This window comes from Necator americanus, chromosome II (genome assembly GCF_031761385.1).
Source record: "Necator americanus strain Aroian chromosome II, whole genome shotgun sequence".
NCBI lineage: Eukaryota > Metazoa > Nematoda > Chromadorea > Rhabditida > Ancylostomatidae > Necator > Necator americanus.
The window spans coordinates 31802607-31816251 of NC_087372.1; the positions used below are offsets into that span (position 1 = coordinate 31802607).

General features: G+C 37.7%; 5 protein-coding genes across 7 annotated transcripts; 3 read left to right on the top strand and 2 right to left on the bottom strand.

Annotated features, from left to right (window-relative positions):
• Positions 1-854: 854 nt before the first annotated feature.
• On the bottom strand, positions 855-3744 carry RB195_020101 (uncharacterized protein; the record flags this gene model as incomplete). Its single annotated transcript, XM_013451834.2, has 5 exons — positions 855-932; positions 1065-1183; positions 2230-2326; positions 3147-3205; positions 3519-3744. 5 exons carry the CDS (start codon positions 3742-3744, stop codon positions 855-857), a joined length of 579 nt encoding a protein of 192 aa, XP_013307288.2.
• Positions 3745-7246: 3502 nt separating this feature from the next.
• RB195_020102 (uncharacterized protein) lies at positions 7247-8700 on the top strand (the record flags this gene model as incomplete). Of its 2 annotated transcripts, XM_064188258.1 has the most annotated exons (4): positions 7247-7333; positions 7396-7495; positions 7889-7938; positions 8575-8700. In XM_064188258.1, 4 exons carry the CDS (start codon positions 7247-7249, stop codon positions 8698-8700), a joined length of 363 nt encoding a protein of 120 aa, XP_064044139.1. The 2 variants fall into 2 exon arrangements, with proteins under 2 accessions (XP_064044139.1, XP_064044140.1); XM_064188259.1 differs by lacking the exons at positions 7889-7938; positions 8575-8700 and having other exon boundaries at positions 7396-7524.
• Positions 8701-9517: 817 nt separating this feature from the next.
• Positions 9518-10203, bottom strand: RB195_020103 (uncharacterized protein; the record flags this gene model as incomplete). Its single annotated transcript, XM_064188260.1, has 2 exons — positions 9518-9660; positions 10098-10203. The coding sequence occupies 2 exons, from the start codon at positions 10201-10203 to the stop codon at positions 9518-9520; spliced, it is 249 nt and encodes an 82-aa protein (XP_064044141.1).
• A 1558-nt stretch (positions 10204-11761) lies between these two features.
• RB195_020104 (uncharacterized protein) lies at positions 11762-12121 on the top strand (the record flags this gene model as incomplete). Its single annotated transcript, XM_064188261.1, has 1 exon — positions 11762-12121. The coding sequence occupies one exon, from the start codon at positions 11762-11764 to the stop codon at positions 12119-12121; it is 360 nt and encodes a 119-aa protein (XP_064044142.1).
• Positions 12122-12162: 41 nt separating this feature from the next.
• RB195_020105 (uncharacterized protein) lies at positions 12163-13387 on the top strand (the record flags this gene model as incomplete). 2 transcript variants are annotated; one of them, XM_064188263.1, is made up of 2 exons in its annotated part: positions 12163-12835; positions 12903-13387. In XM_064188263.1, 2 exons carry the CDS (start codon positions 12163-12165, stop codon positions 13385-13387), a joined length of 1158 nt encoding a protein of 385 aa, XP_064044143.1. The 2 variants fall into 2 exon arrangements, with proteins under 2 accessions (XP_064044143.1, XP_064044144.1); XM_064188262.1 differs by having other exon boundaries at positions 12163-13023.
• Between the last annotated feature and the right edge of the window lie 258 nt (positions 13388-13645).

A 13645-nucleotide genomic window follows, 5' to 3' on the forward strand; every position in this document is an offset into this window, starting at 1 on the left:
CGTTGATTAACTAGCCGTGTACGGCTAACGGCATTTCTTCACTGTTGACGCGTTATTAGAAGAAATGGTTAGGAAACATACTAAGTGACTTTTTCTATTCCACAAATGTGACAGTACTAATTGAATTTCCTGTTGCGCATAGACACCGTATAGATTCGACGACGAATCGACAAACTCCGATATTCCCTGAAGTTTCCTCAAATCCTTAAATTTACTTCCACAAAGCTTTGAGAATATACTTCAAAGCATCTGATGTCCCGCTTATGTAACTGAGCTTCCCAGCGATTTTTCTCGGATTTTAATGAGATGAAGAGAAGTAGAAGCATTATTAATTGCTCATATCTCAAAAGTAAACCTCGAAAATGTAATTAAGTCCTCCTCGACGCTGAGATAGGGATAAGGTAGGTAAGTGTACGGTTTTCCAGAATTTCGAAGATGGGATCAGCCCAGCTACACGAGTAAATGCGAGAACATTTCATTTGAGAAGAATACTGTAGGAAAAATTTTTTGAACTAAACACCTTTATCCAAAGATTTTGAGACGACTGAAATGTTTGATAGAAAAATCAAAAATACTGGGTTATCCACTAATAAAAGTAAGGAATTTGCCACAAATAAAATGAAAACTAAATTCGCTGAAGTAAGGTATTTAAATGTTATTGGCACTTTAACGTAACTTTTTTTCTCTTCTACATTACTATACAGGTACACATTTACGCAAATTCAAATAAAAATATAGAGACGAGAATAAAAATAAATAGAGGCAATAGTTAAGTGGAAAATAAAGGGGGTACACAACAAGAAAACCACAATCATTTGCACTTTATCTGCCAATTCTTCTAAATTTACAATCTCCTAGGACTGCTTCTTCGTGAGATTCTGGATTGCGATCAACAAATCTGTGAGAAAATTCCCTTCACGTCCAGGACCACCCTGTAGAAGAACTAAGATATGTGATTGAGATTGGAGTTTGTCAAAAAACTGGTTCTTTTAGGAGAAAAGAAGAAAAAAAAAAAGAAAATTATAAGGATTGACCGAGCGAAACGCGAATTTCGCAGCACTCACCACAATCGTCCTATCACCCAACGTTACATTTTGTCCAACGTGGATACCTTTTTCCTTGTTGAAGTTAAACGCACCAGATCCACCAAATTCGGAGCCATTCACCAGTCCAATATCCTCTTCTTGAAGTAAATAAATCGATGAAAATTGGACAATACCCTCCGGCAAAGGAGTATCCCACCAGGAACAGTCTGACTTTCCCTAACCTTCTCCTAATACTCAATTTCCTAAGGCAACGCTCCGTATAACATGCGAGCTTCCCGTATTCTTTAACGTGAGAAAAATACGTAGGAGCGAAGAAGATATTATACCCACAGTTTACTTGTCTAACGTTTTTATCACTTACATTATTAGTTGAGGATACCTTACAAAGATTTTTTGTAACAATTACTTTGTCGAGACCTTAAATCCTACAATTAAGCTAGAAGATAAAATAAATCCTTCTGTAGTTTACTTCTCTGTAGTTAAAGTTACTTTAGTTACTGACGTTATTATAAACGGACCTACTCAGAACATAAGAGAATAAGTAAATTGTATGCGCAACCGCCTTCATCCCTAATATTATATTATTATACATTACTATAATAATTCCCAGAAATTTGTGAAAGTTCCTAGAGCCGTCGCCCTATATGATACGATAGATAGATAGGATTAAATCTTATAGATACCACAACAGTTGCTCGTATTGTCCAACGTGAGGGAAATAGAAAGTGAAAACAGTAAAAACAAAAATGTGAAAACAGAAAGTACTGAGCAAAAAGAAAACTTTTCTTCTGTAGTTTACTTCTTTGCAAACAATTATTATGCAGTTATTATCTCTATAGTTAAGTATAAAATTAATTTCACAAAATAGAGGAGGATATATGTATTTATAAATATATACGAGACTTTTATCAACTAGTAAGTCCCAATTTTCATCCTTATTTTTATCGCCGGATATCGCATTAATCCTTCCTTTTCATCTTCGCACGTTTCTCTTATACGGTGAGATCTGTTCCCTAAAAGAATTCTGCTACTTCCATTTATATTCTTATTATGTTCCACTTATCCCTACTTATATGAAATGTTTCAGATCTAATTTTTTACACTTATGGGATTGTTTGGATGCATTTTAATTGATGAAGCTCAAAATCCATATTAACTCCCGAAAATTTAAATAAATGCTCACTTTCTATGTGGAAAGTGCCCTTTTCAGTGACCAACTTCAGATTTCGCTTTCCTCCGTAACCAAACAGGTTGAATCCTTCATTCGATGCGATTTCTAGCTGAAATTTCGATACGAAAAACTAGATTATTAAAATAATTGGTTTGTCAGTGAATCTTCAAGTTAATTTTATTTTTTTAAAATTATCCTTAGTTGTTATTCACCTTTTTGTACTGTTTCAGTCCAAGTAGTGCAGTTCCTTTACTTTGGGTAAAGTGTGAAACTGCAGAAAAAAAAACAAACCCTTTTAATGCTCAAATTATAAAATAATGCTGGAACACCAGTTTACAAACATCGATTTCACACCGATAAATGTAGTTGCAAAAAATTCGTATTTTTTTCAAACTCGTAAATAACTCTGTTGTAAAGGAGGGTAAAGTGTATAGCGTATATGACCCTTTCAGGATCCACCTCGTTCAATTCTTCGAGTTCCAACTTCAATTCAGAATCGTTTCAAGTCCACGAAGGCGCGAGTACCTTCAGAATAGCCTGTGGCGGTCAACCGATGTACCACATCAGCACTATTGCTCTCACATGCGAGTCTGGTACCACTTTCGACCCCAAAGCGATCAAAATTGCAGGTAGAGTTTTTTTTTTCAGGAAAATATTCCGCTTAGGCGGATTCTCATGCAATAATGGGAAACCGATGATTTTCTTTTTAACAAATATTATTTTAGTATCACTTAAAGCGATTAAACCGTTTTCATTACTAAAAACAATTTGTAAATTGTTGAATGTTGAAGATAAAGGATGGAAAAATTGCTTCAAAGTGAAGGTACTCTTACAAAATATTTTTTCAAAAGCTGTTAATTTCCACACAACTCCTATATATGCGACTGTACACCTTAAACAATTAAACCTTCAACCTTAACTGAACTCACATTTCCATCCGCATTTTTCAGGCCAATATTACCGAATGGTATCGGGATGTTGAATTGCGCTGAAATTTTAACAAACATAAATATCGAGAAGCAATAATTTGTTTACTGTTTACTTCTTCGTTTGTATATAGTTTTATAAACTCCATTATAATCATATAAGAAGATAAAGGAACAAGCATGAAAAATACACAAATCTTTTTTAAAAAAATCAAACTTAAAAGATTGAGAGAAGAAGAAAGAAGAGAGATTGAATTAAATTAAATTAAAAGACAAATAAAAAAAAATCAAATCTAAGCACAAATTTGTACGATCCTATGATGGGATCATGGCGCAGCGCCATGACACGGACACCACCAGACATCAGTCACTCACAATTTACCCTCGGTTTTGCTGCTCTCAAAGTGAAGGTAATTATGGATTCAGACTTCCATAGAGGCACAATTTCTTTGAATTCAGAGCACAAAGAAAAATTGCAAAACTGATCAATATCGTACCGTTGGCGAGGACCACAATCGCAGCGACGAGCAGATGTCTGCGCATCGTCGTAGCCGTAGAACTGGATTCGTGGATGAGACGCCAAAGGGCAGTTGACGATCATGCATGTGATGATTATCCACGGGGATTTGTCGGATGTTGTTTATCTCAAATATACGCAGGGAAACATTATTTTCCGGTTCCTGCTAATGTTTAACGATCAAACTTTGATTGATTGAACTGGGAAAAAAATCCTGAATAAAAACTTCATTTATTTCAAGCGCTCATATTTTTTGTTTTAGTGTCTAGTGGATAGATGTTAATAAATGATACAGCTTCCGTCATGATCCATCAGTTGTGCTGAATCCAGAGATTTTGGCCCACGTACGGCTTGTGTTGAACCTGATGAATGATTCTTTCAGTATATTTTACTTGTAAGAATTTCCGGAAAAAAGAAAGGAAATTTTATTCGAAACTGTTTTCCAAAAGGCAGCCCATTGCGAAATTGACGTAGTATCTAAGCTTGGTTTAAAAAGAACATAAAATTTGGGATGTAGATTATAAGTACGAGCGTGGCGTCGTTCAACTTCCCCTAATCGTTCTGAAAAAAACGACGTTTATTCCCACGGGGTGCGTGAAAATGCCCCACTGTTGTGCACGCTCCGCGTACACAAGCGAGCGGTCAGAGATCAATGAGGTCTTTTCAGCAACCTATTCAAGTAAAATCAATGAGCAGGTTGTTGAGAAAACCGTAGCGGGTACACTGATGGATACTCCAACGTACCCCGTAGGAACTAGGGCGGTTCCCACGCTATTTTTCTGGATAATTAGAGGCAATTGAGCAGGGACAAATTTATATTCGCAATACACACCCCGGTTCCTACACTTTCCACCACGTTTCCACACAACATCAATTTCGTAAGATGTTTCCTTCGAATCAAATGAATACCTGCACAGAAAAATTTGAATTTTTAGGAGAACTTGCACTCCTGTGTTTTCAAACATTACTTAGGCAGTGAAGGATATTCTATATTCCGATGATGCTGTTATTTCGACAAGTTAGATTTCTTTAGCACTCTTTTTTTTAAGAAATACGGGAAGAAGAGGAGAGTAGAGGAGTGGAAAGAAATGAAAATCCCGAAAAATTACATACATACGCTATGCCCGCACGTATTGCTTGTATTGAACAAACGTTCCTTGATCTTACGATTCTATGAGGTCACGAGGAACTAATTTCATCTTTTGTCTTCTCCAAAAAAAACCGGTAGTTGTTGTACTAAAGGCGAAGTCGTACTGTCTTGAATAACCTTGGAGAAGTGGCGGTGGAACAATTCTTTCAATTATTCTACGCATCTCCTACGTACAGAGGTGTTTTTTTTATTTTTTCTGTAGTAATAACAATAAGTATTGATCTAATAGAGATCTACATAAATTTCTAATCGATCTTTTTTCCAAATTTTCCAGATTTTGTAGTTAAAGTGCCCACTAAGCTCAAATTTAAGCTCATTTTGCATTTCTTTTTTTTAAAAAGGAACTTTAGAAGAAAAAATTTGCTAAGTACTACAGCAATTTTTGCAATTTTGCTACCAAGCAAATCGAATTATTATTATTATTATTTCTCCAAATTAAACTCTTCAACTACTTTTCATTGTTACTTGACTGCTGCCTTTCTAATAAATTTTACTATTTATTGCACTACAAGAAAACATTCAAGTGAGTTCCCTAATAGAACTAATTTTAAAAAATATAAGTTAAAGAACTGGTAATCTGTTTAAACTGTTAAAAGCATGCTATTTTGCATCCTTCCCCGTCTGTTTTATTCTAGAATACTCCTCTTTTTCCCAAGAGATAGGTACCTGCGTTCCATAGCAGTCACATTCTACGGAAGAGGATACGGTGAAATAAATTATTCTCTTCTGCAGAACCAGTTTACACAATTAATTTTTTTCTGCGCTCCGACTGCATTTCTAATACCATCCCCCTGATGTAAAATTACTAGCAGTTATTTCTGATATTAGCTCCTCATACCTGCTGCTAGCAGTGTGGATTTTTCCAGGATTTCATCTTAGCTGGTAGTTTTTTCTTTCGGATAAAAATTTGACCAACACGATATAATAGTGTTCGTAGGTGTTCTAGTGTTGTTTTATGCATAGTATATGTTACTTTTCTATTTCCATAGTATTTTTATGGAATTAAAAAGCTTTTTTTTTAGAGAGAAAGCACAAATCCAAGGAGATATGTAGTTATGGGATAATTAGGTGCAAAGAATTAAATTTACAAAGACGATGAAAATAAATTAAAAACAAAAAATATAGGAGTTAAAATAATTGATAGAAATTGACTAAATATAATTATAAAAGGAGTTCTTCATTTTTCCGCTACCCATCCCCGCTGACATGGGATTGAGGGTTCAATTTCTTCCACAAGCAGTGAATTTTATCTTTATGTGTAGATAACTTGAAATTCAACTCACTGTGAAAATTGTCATGAGGGATCCACTGCATGTGCGTTAAGTGAGAATTTGGGGTTATTCCTTAAATATTGGGTTTCTCCTCCATGAAATCTAGAAAATTTGATCACCATCGCCGTATTTTGATCCTCTTCGACAAATTCCGTCCCATTCATTGTGAAAAGCTTGGAAAATATTTTTAGCTTGCACATAATTAGCTTTTAACAACTCTATTATTTGCTAATTTTAATAGAAAAAAGTTGCTAAAGACACTTTTTAAAAACATTTCGGTTTCAAATAGTTGGAAAACCGCTTAACATTGTATCTCTGTCTTTTGTTTCGAGTAAACGGGGAATTTTCTAGTATATAAAGGCAAATTGAAATTTTCCACTATAAATTTGAAGGCAGCATACCACGGATCTGAAGTAGAGTGGAAATCCGTGGGAAAAGCTAGAGATGGGGTTGTGGAGTCGTCGCTCATAACGACAACTTCAGTTGCGACGTGTCGTCTTTGTGCACGCGTCGCATCCACGTGCGAGCGGTCAAAGATCAATGAGGTCTCCAAATCAGCCTATTCCAATGAATAAGCTGCTGAGAGCACTGCAACGTGTACACGTATAGAGAGGCGCGTTCTTACGTACCTCGCAGGAAATAAAGCGCTTCCCATACCGTTGCTTACGATGATCAAGGAGAGATGTGATGCCTCTAAATATTTATCTACCGTAATATTCCACAGCGATGCACTAAAGTAGAGTACTATGCTATTCTTTTTCTGTTTTGTTTTTGCATACTTTGGGGTTATTATACGTTTTTATGATTTCATTTAGTATCTAGCAACTTGTTTGAATTTAAGGTTCCCTTTCTAATTTCTTTTTCAAGTGGGTTTTTCTTTTGCTTTTTTCTTTTTATTTTCTTTTAATCATACGAGAACTAAATCTACAGCAGGAAGTGCTAGTTGACGATGATACGGCCTTTCTTAACAGCTAAATGGCCTTCATAGTTCATAGTTTGGCCTTCACTGCCATTCGAGTGAAAGGTGACCGCAGACGCTGTGCAGTGTGTAAACCTCGTCCTTTTTTTGTGAAACACTTTCTCTTGCATCAACTAATTGTACACGTTCCTGGATCATAGTTTACTTTTCTGTATTTTATTATTTTCTCGTATCTCACATTCCAGAATGTTATTCACATTGGGCTTGTTCTTGATTTCATGCGGCTGGGTCACTTCACAGGACTCTCTGGAAATAGATCCTTCAAATTTCGAAGTAAGTACCTAAAGATTCTAAGAAAGCAGATCCCGCACATTCTAAGACCGAAACATCTTCAGGATTTGACAGCAGAATCAACGACAACAGAACCAACTTTATTCGAACCTCTTCCACCATTGCCTGATATGACAAGCGTACAACGTATACCTGGACCTCCTGGTAAGAATTTAATAGAAATTCAAATTTAATTTCAAAAATTGATTACTTATAGATATACTTTTTAAACTATGACTGAATTAATAAGCGGAATCTGATTGAATAGAGCCTTGAATTAAGAAAAACATTTTCAGCAAGGTTCCCGGATATATTCTATCGGCTAATCCATTTCTCTTAGATACTAACTTCTTATTTGGCGATTAAACGATTGTTCCGACTTCAATTAAAAATTAGAAGGAATTATTTCAGAATTATTAGAATAAGAAGTTAGAAAATAGAAAGCATAGTGATGGCATTAGAGAGGAATGCTTTTAAATAATATTCCTAAAATTTTTAAAATTGTTTGTCTGGAATTTATTCACTTATTTCTGTTTATTTATTTATGCCCAATTCAAGGTTTCGCGCCTCCACCGGAATTCAGAAAAACGTTCAATGGACGAGTTGGCGTAAGTTGCCACTTCTTGCAGTTTTTCTACATAAATTCTACTAAATCATTTGAGTTTTTACATGCATTCTGTAGATTCCTTCCTGATAAATGAAAATTTATTGGGGAAATTACTTTCTTACTTACTTTTGAGAATACTTTCATGAAAATATTGAAATTCTTCTTCATACGAAAAATAATGGAGTAATATATGAACGAATTAAATAGATTCTCTACTTCTTGTGCTTATTGATAGGAAGACTGTACATTTTGTTGAAGGCAACGGATAAAGTGCTAAAGAGTAGTAGCGAGAAATTTTGAGGAAAAAAACAGTGAATCTGAGAGAGAGTCAGGCTTAGATTCCTACATTCGCATCAAACGATTTGCTACTGTTTGATTGTCAATGTAAACAGAGATATCCGCTTCACAAACCGTTCTGAATGCGACTTTCTACACGAACATGTGAATCTGTGGCGGAATTTTTATTGTAGATTATTGATTCATACCGATCGATATCTGTTCTCCTCCAGTCGTACTTCTCTTTTCCATGTTGTTCTTTTTATGGGAACTTTCAGTCATTCTATGAGCAGTTTTCTAGTTTTATGCGCGTCACAACATTTTTTTTACCAATAACTTCTTTTCATTGCAAACACTTCAGTTCGTCATAACTAACGGAACGGCAAGGATTATGGGTGTTTCTCGGCGGAAACCGAGCGCGGAAGAAGAAGAAACGGTGGAGAATGTGGAGAGAAGGACAGAAGAAAATCAATTACAAAAGCAATAAATAAATTTCTTTATAAATTTGTACATGAACCATTTTTTTGAATGTGTATCACACAACCGTGTTGTCATTGTCATTTGAAATTCACGGTGCTTGAAATCCATTTAGCGTCAATGCGAAAAAGCTGATCAGTACCAGAAAAATCAATAAAATGTGCAAAGACACCCGTTCATCCATAAACTTTTAACATTTAAGAATAAAACATCGTGCGTAGATTAATTCGTCCAGTATTGTAGTCGCTAATTTTACAAAAAAAAAACCGTTAGTTACCTGATGAATCTGGTAAACAAAGCACTTAAGAAAAGATTTTATTCTATTCTTATTATCATCTTCTTATTAACTTATTCTAATTTTTATTTTCACTTTTATTTTATATTATTGATAGTTGACTCGAGTATCACTGAAAAAATAACTGGTGCAAATATTACAAAGACAAGGATAACTGTTTTATTTTATAAAGAAATCTGACACATTCAAACTTTGGCTACAAATTTCGATAAAATGAGAATTTTTCTGGAAAAAATCACCGTAAAATTGGCACCCGCGCTATGGAGATTCTCTTCCTAATCATAGAGTAGAAGAATGGAAATTGACAGAAAATAAACGTCATAAGACAAGCTACTAGCAGAAGAGAATTTTCTAGAAAAATATGTAACTATAAAGGCACATCACAATTAGAAAAAAAAAGAATTTTCTAGTAATCCTGACCGTATAATTAGAAGAATTAATACAGTAGAAGGCTGAACAACACAATTATAAATTGATTTTGGAGTTTTGGAAAATTTTCCTGGTTTAAATTTTTGGGATCTCCATCGATTTGTTAAACAAACAAAACTGCATTCGAATCTTCAGCCTCTTTCAACTGATGACTACTGGATCGCCCTTTGCTGAGTCGTCTCAGCGTATTATATGTCCGATTGATCAATGGCGGTTCCGGAGATGGATCGAAATAGCAGAATGCCACTGGAACAAGAGGTAGTTAGGTTAATTGGTGGGTAGGTTAATTGTAATTAATTTTATTCAAATTTTAGTTAGTTTCATTTTAATTATTACTAAGTAGTTACAACCAAAATATAATTACTTCCAACTGGTTGGATAAGAAGAAAATCTGCAGTACCTTCTATTTATTAGTTCATCTATGAAGTAATTAATAACGTAGCTACGCTACTCAAAGGAAGTAAATTTACGTATCGTTGTTTCTGGTGGGGTGCAACCACCCCCGATTTAGTTTCGGCCTCATTTTTCACTTTGTCCAGAGACTCTCATTGAAGCCTCGACACAATTGTCAAAGCTAACGCGGCTGGCTTAGATGTTCTGGTTCTCAACTTACAGAAGAGTGGTTTTAGAAGCGGACTCAGAAAAAAAGCACTTAAAATTGCGTCAACAAACATTTAACTTACTGAAGACGACAATAATATTTAAAATAAAAGCAGCCAGTACGAAAAACAGCGCTGAATCCAATGGTGATGAAGATTCCACATAATAACCGGACTCAGATTGTGTCATGCTGCATCAGTTTTTGGTCTGAAAATCGGAACTGTGCATCTCAACATTATCGACTCTGTCAAGAAGAAAATCCGAAGTTGAGGGCGTCGTATGAGGTTGTGCGATGAAAGAGAAAACAAAATAAAATAAGAATACAGAATATATGTATGTTTTGTGAGAATGAAAACAAGAATATGCTGCTAGAAGAAATAGAAATAGGATGAGAAAAAAAGAAGATGCAAACGGTTTCTAATTTACTTACTCCATGATTTACAGTTTTCCAGATTTTGGTTTTGTTGGCTTTCCTCCATTGTCCGAACCTTTAACTCTTGATTTTATTTTATATGATATAAGGCGGAAAAAGAAGAAAAATACAAAATTGTTTCTGGTGAGAATTAAGAAAAGAATCTGGTACATGGACAAATACAAGCAGATTTAGAGAGCGCAAACGGTTTCTTATGCATGAATAGCATCATGTACAATTTTTCACAATTTAATATAGGATTTTTTTTGAATTGACCGATATTTCAGGTTTCACGTTCAAATGAAAAACCTTTCCAACACACATTTGTCTAGTTGGGGATCCGTGCACTCAATAGTCTTGATGTAGTGGTACCACAATTAATTAAACATGGGCACGCTTAGGAAATGTCTAAACAAAATTAATTTAAATAACAAGAAGGTGACATGCGCTTTAACTCAGTCTTAAATTTAAACTTTTACATTTTAAAAATGAACCGCATTAGGAGGCAGAGAAACTATCCATGACTAACTTTGTTAATTTCTGTCCTCGTCTGCTCACAAATTACATTTTTAATTCATCTCTATCCTCTGCTCCTGTCGGTCGTCAATTTTTTTCCAGCGGGTCCCAGTAATACTTCCATTTACCCCTGCTCTGGTTGAGGCCAAAGGTTCCCCACTGGCTTCCTTTCTTGCGAAGAACTCTAAGAGTATCGTATCTTTCTTCGAAGATCCTCTTGAAGAGGTCCGAATATTCGGGTCGACGGTATTTCTGCACTGTGTTTGATATCGCGTTGTACTCAGTCACTAACAGTTCTAGCCAAGCGTCTGCCTTTGAAATGCGCCACGTGCCCGGCCCACCTAATTTTACTTTCTTCTAACTTTCGATAGTTGACGTAGGACCAAAGTTCGAATCCCTTTTTTCGCTTGTATAAAATACTGTAAACTACTTCTGGCATCAAAGTTTCAATTGAGCATTCTATGACGGTCATCGCTCTTCTTCACTACGTCCTCGATGCTCTTTTATAGTTTCCAAGCCCCTCGATTCTCTCCAGCTCGAAGGTGAGGTCATTCATTGATCATGTTAATTTCACGTTTTAAATATAGACACAGAGCTAGAGCATTCGGATATATTCGTTCCTTTGAGCGTGAATGAGGCCTCAGAAACCCTTTCGTTACTCATGGACATCGTCTTGTCTAGCTACATCGTCTCAGCTGAAGGCCGATCTTTTAACACATTCCATTAAATTCAGCTAGCATTCGATCCAGGGATCCACGGATCTCCCTCACTAGAGGGATCACAGCCGGTTAGTAGCGAGGCTACGTGGCGCGTCCCCGGATGTCGGATAGGGGGTTAATCGCGGACCAAAAGCGACCTTGTGCTTGCCCAGAGACGCAGGTGGATTCAGGGGATGCACTCCCTGTTTCTGCTGAGCCAGGACTGACTCATGACATCCTTGTATCCCGCACGTCGGTCCGGCCAAAAGCCTGCAATCAAGTGACTGGGAGGTGCAAGGGAGGCGGTTTGGAGTCGCCTCCAACAAATAAGTTCCACATGTCCACACCGGGAAAACGAAAGTTCTCCCAGAAACTCATGGGACTAGAGGCTTGCAACCTGCCCATGGCTTTTAAAATTTTTAAGCAAAACACAGTAATAGAAAAGAGTCTCCTGATTCCGGAGGAAAGCCTGGTACGGTAACGCCAGGTAGGACGGGGTTGCAGGAGTCATGTAGGAATAGGATGGCGATCTGTACTTATAACGCACGTACGCTTGCATCGGAAGCGGCCATCGAAGATCTGAAGATGCAAGCCAAGAAGATCAAGTACGACGTCATCGGACTGACCAAGACGAGACGACGTCACCCTCTCAACGCCGTATATGAAACTGGAGAAGAACTGTTCATAGGAACATGCGACAGTAGAGGTGTTGGTGGAGTTGGCGTCCTCGTCAACACGAGTATGGCAAAGAACATCGACTCTTTCGAACAACGTACGATCCGAATCGGACGTCTGCGGATGAGAAGATGTGGTCCAACACCAGCTTTGACTATCTTCGTCGCTTACGCTCCAACATCAAGCTACGAAGAAGAAGAAGTCGAAGCTTTCTATATGGACCTGGAGAAGTTCTACCGAGAAGACCATGCCTTCTACAAGGTCATAATTGGCGATTTCAACGCTAAGGTTGGCCCAAGAAGAACGCCGGAGGAACTTCACATCGGGACCCACGGCCTACAATGGAATGACCAGGAAGAGAGGCTCTCCGAGTTCATCATGACGACTAAGACCATCCATGGGAACTCGCAATTCCAGAAGCCCTCCTCTCTACGCTGGACGTGGGAGTCACCCGGTGGAGGGTACCGTAATGAAATAGGCCACATCATCGTCAATAAAAGGTTCTGCCTGACGGACGTCGGTGTTGTACCAAAGTTCTATACGGGATCGGACCATCGCCTCCTCCGAGGAAGATTTTCCTTTACAAGGAGAGCTGAGAAAGCCGCCAAGTTCAGAGAGAGAAATCCCAGGACTACCATCAACTGGGATTTCTTCGCTAGCCGGCTTTTGGAAAGATTCCGCAATGGACAACATCGACGAGGAATATGACCAGCTTGTTGAACACCTTCACGACTGCGCGAAGAAGGCTGAGAGTTTTAAAACCACCAAGAGGCGCCTGTCTCTTGAAACTCTTGAGCTGATACGCCAGCGTGGAGCAGTACGAGCCGCAGGGAACCAAGAACTCACGTCCAAGCTCGAAAGGCTTTACAGAGAGGCAATAAAGGAAGACCTTAAAGAGAGAAGAGCAGAAGTGCTGGCTGAAGCTGCAGCTGCAGGTGGGAAAAAGCATCCGCTATGCCCGTCGGGACTTCGCCAGTCGCAAGACGAGGATGGCTGCTCTCCGAAACCCAAAGGGAACGGCCATTGCATCGAGAAGGGGGATGGAGAAAATCATCTACGACTTCTACTCTGATCTCTTCGACAGCCATGTCCACTTGCCTCCTCACCATCTGAGGGAAGATGGACAAGTCATTCCAGAGGTTCTCCCGTCCGAAATATGACATGCTATCATGTCAGTAAGAAATCGTACGGCACCTGGTCCCGACAGAATAAGACCAGAACACCTGAAGAGCCTTCCGCCAGTACTCATCAACACTCTGGCGAGGTTCTTTACACGTTATCTGTCGGAGTGCAAGGTTCCTAAAGACCTGGAAGACCAGCAAGACCGTGT